Source organism: Vigna angularis, chromosome 1, assembly GCF_016808095.1.
Source record: "Vigna angularis cultivar LongXiaoDou No.4 chromosome 1, ASM1680809v1, whole genome shotgun sequence".
NCBI classification, from domain to species: Eukaryota; Viridiplantae; Streptophyta; class Magnoliopsida; order Fabales; family Fabaceae; genus Vigna; species Vigna angularis.
Window position 1 is genome coordinate 15,510,805 of NC_068970.1, and position 2,191 is coordinate 15,512,995.

A 2,191-nucleotide genomic window follows, 5' to 3' on the forward strand; every position below is an offset into this window, starting at 1 on the left:
TAAGGAAATATTCTCAGTCACTTTTATATAAAAAAACAAAAAAGATCACTCTAGCAGCAACAACTAAACATTAAACAATTAAAGATATGGAAATCAGGCATCAGAGACAACACTAAGGTCATCCTCTTCCGGCTGCGCCGGCATGTTGAGATCTATGAAGGTCTGTTTGAATTTAAGGGAATCGTTAACTGTTGAAGACGATGAAGGGATTAGGTGAGATCTCTTGTGTCCACCCAGAGCTTGACCAGAGCCGAACACCTTGTAACAAAAGGGACATTCGAAAACCTTAATACTATTGTTGTCGTTGTTTTGATTCTGAGATTCCTCTTGACGACAACAAATGATTCTGTGACTCCCCAAGGCTCGAGAGGATCGAAAGGCTTTGCCGCAAGTGTGACAGAGGTACTTGCCGCGGAGTTTCTTGAGCTTGGTCTCTGATCCCGTGCAGCGCCTCTTTGATCTCTGCGGTGGACCTGCATTGGTGACTACGTTCCACGTGTCGCGGGAGAGCATCATGAGGCTCATGGCTACGTCTTCCTCCGGGGAGGTGTCGGAGACCGAACTCACGGGTTCGGGTTCAGTGACGAGAGGTGTGGAGACGACGAAGCTGAGCTTGAGCATGGTGGATTTCCGGTTCCTCTTGGATCGTTGGCGAGTTGGGTTCTTTGACTCGGTCTCGCTCTCTCTGTCTTCAGGATCCGTTACTCTGAAGGTCTTCTTAGGATTCTCCCTGAGCGCGTAACTAAGGGAATCTTGTTCTTTGAGGTGTTCTTGTTGAGAGTCTGAGGAAGAGGAATAAGTGAAGGAAGAGTGAGTTAAAGTTTGAGGCTTTGGAGGAAGAGGGAAAGAAGCTAGATGAGCTTTCATGTGACCACCAAGGGCTCTGCCATTGGTGAAAGACCTGGAACAAAGCTTGCATTTGTGTCTATTGTCCATGAGGAGCAACCACCAGTGCTACTTCTACTACTTCTAGTACTTGTTCTTCTTCTAATGTTGTTATTGTTATTGGTTGTTGTTGTTGTGGTGTCTCACACAAGAGTGTTTTTGGAGGAATTCGGAACTTAAAAGGAGTAGGTGACAAGCATTCCTCCACCAAAAGACACACCCCAAAACTATGATTTTTTTTTTCTTTGGCCTACCATAAAATATGACTTGTGTGTGCGAGCTAAAATGTCAAAACACATTATAACAGTGGCATTAATTATCCAGCGCCCAAAATTAAGAAAGTGTGATCCTCAACAGAGAAAGAGCCATAAGTAACATGCAAACCTTGCTGCCCAATTCCATTAACCTTTTTCCATTTATTGCTTCCAGGGCTCTCCAAACCACAACTTTAAAACTGCTTTCGCAAACCACTGCCTCCTCAGTAAATCCACAGATTACCATCATTAATCATTTTTATTAACTTCATCCTGCTATGTAATAATATTGTGTATTTCAGACTTCGTTTCCAAATTATTAAATAACATATATTAATCTTATATTTGGTATGTATGACCAGAATTACATGAAAAAAAAAAACCCTATGGGACCCTGAAATATATTCATTTTTCATTGGAATGAAAGGTGTGATAATGGATCATTATTTGGTTGTGATGTGCAACTCACTAATCTGAATGATTGGTGGTTCTATTAAATTCTGATTGCAAGATGTAACCAAAATGTAACATTGAATACAATATGACGCTACCGAGACAAATTCCCAAATTTTCCTATCATGTGATAACTTCTCTACATGTAAAAAATAAGATTGGATTCTCTCTTTTATAATAAAAAAAAAAAAAACTCCTTGCACTCCATTTTTTGTAATTTAGTTTATTTAGAAGCAAAGTAATGTATTTTAAAGGATAAAATGCACTTGATTATAATTAATTTAAATTTTTGTATACGTATACAGATTGGTTAAGAGAGATTTGATGAATGTAGGTAGGTTAACTGAAGTTAAGTTGTGCCCGAGACTTAAATCCAACAACCGGTAATGGAAAGAAGAAGAAATGTGAGGACACTGACGATGATGATGGTCCTCAACAAACGCAGACTAATTGCGAGAGCAACAAACTCTTGGAGAACAAACTCTTGGTAATTGGTGTTTTAGAAAAACTTCCAGATTACGAAAATAAAGAAATAAAGTATCTACTCGGTCCAATTTTTCTCCTCCACTATATATACCACTAACTTCTTTCAGCCACCA

At 39.4% G+C, this 2,191-nt stretch overlaps 1 protein-coding gene across 1 annotated transcript; it reads right to left on the bottom strand.

Moving 5' to 3' along the window:
* Positions 1-1,213, bottom strand: LOC108336227 (zinc finger protein ZAT4). The gene has a single exon (XM_017572592.2). The coding sequence runs from the start codon at positions 934-936 to the stop codon at positions 94-96; it is 843 nt and encodes a 280-aa protein (XP_017428081.1). The 5' UTR covers positions 937-1,213; the 3' UTR covers positions 1-93.
* Between the last annotated feature and the right edge of the window lie 978 nt (positions 1,214-2,191).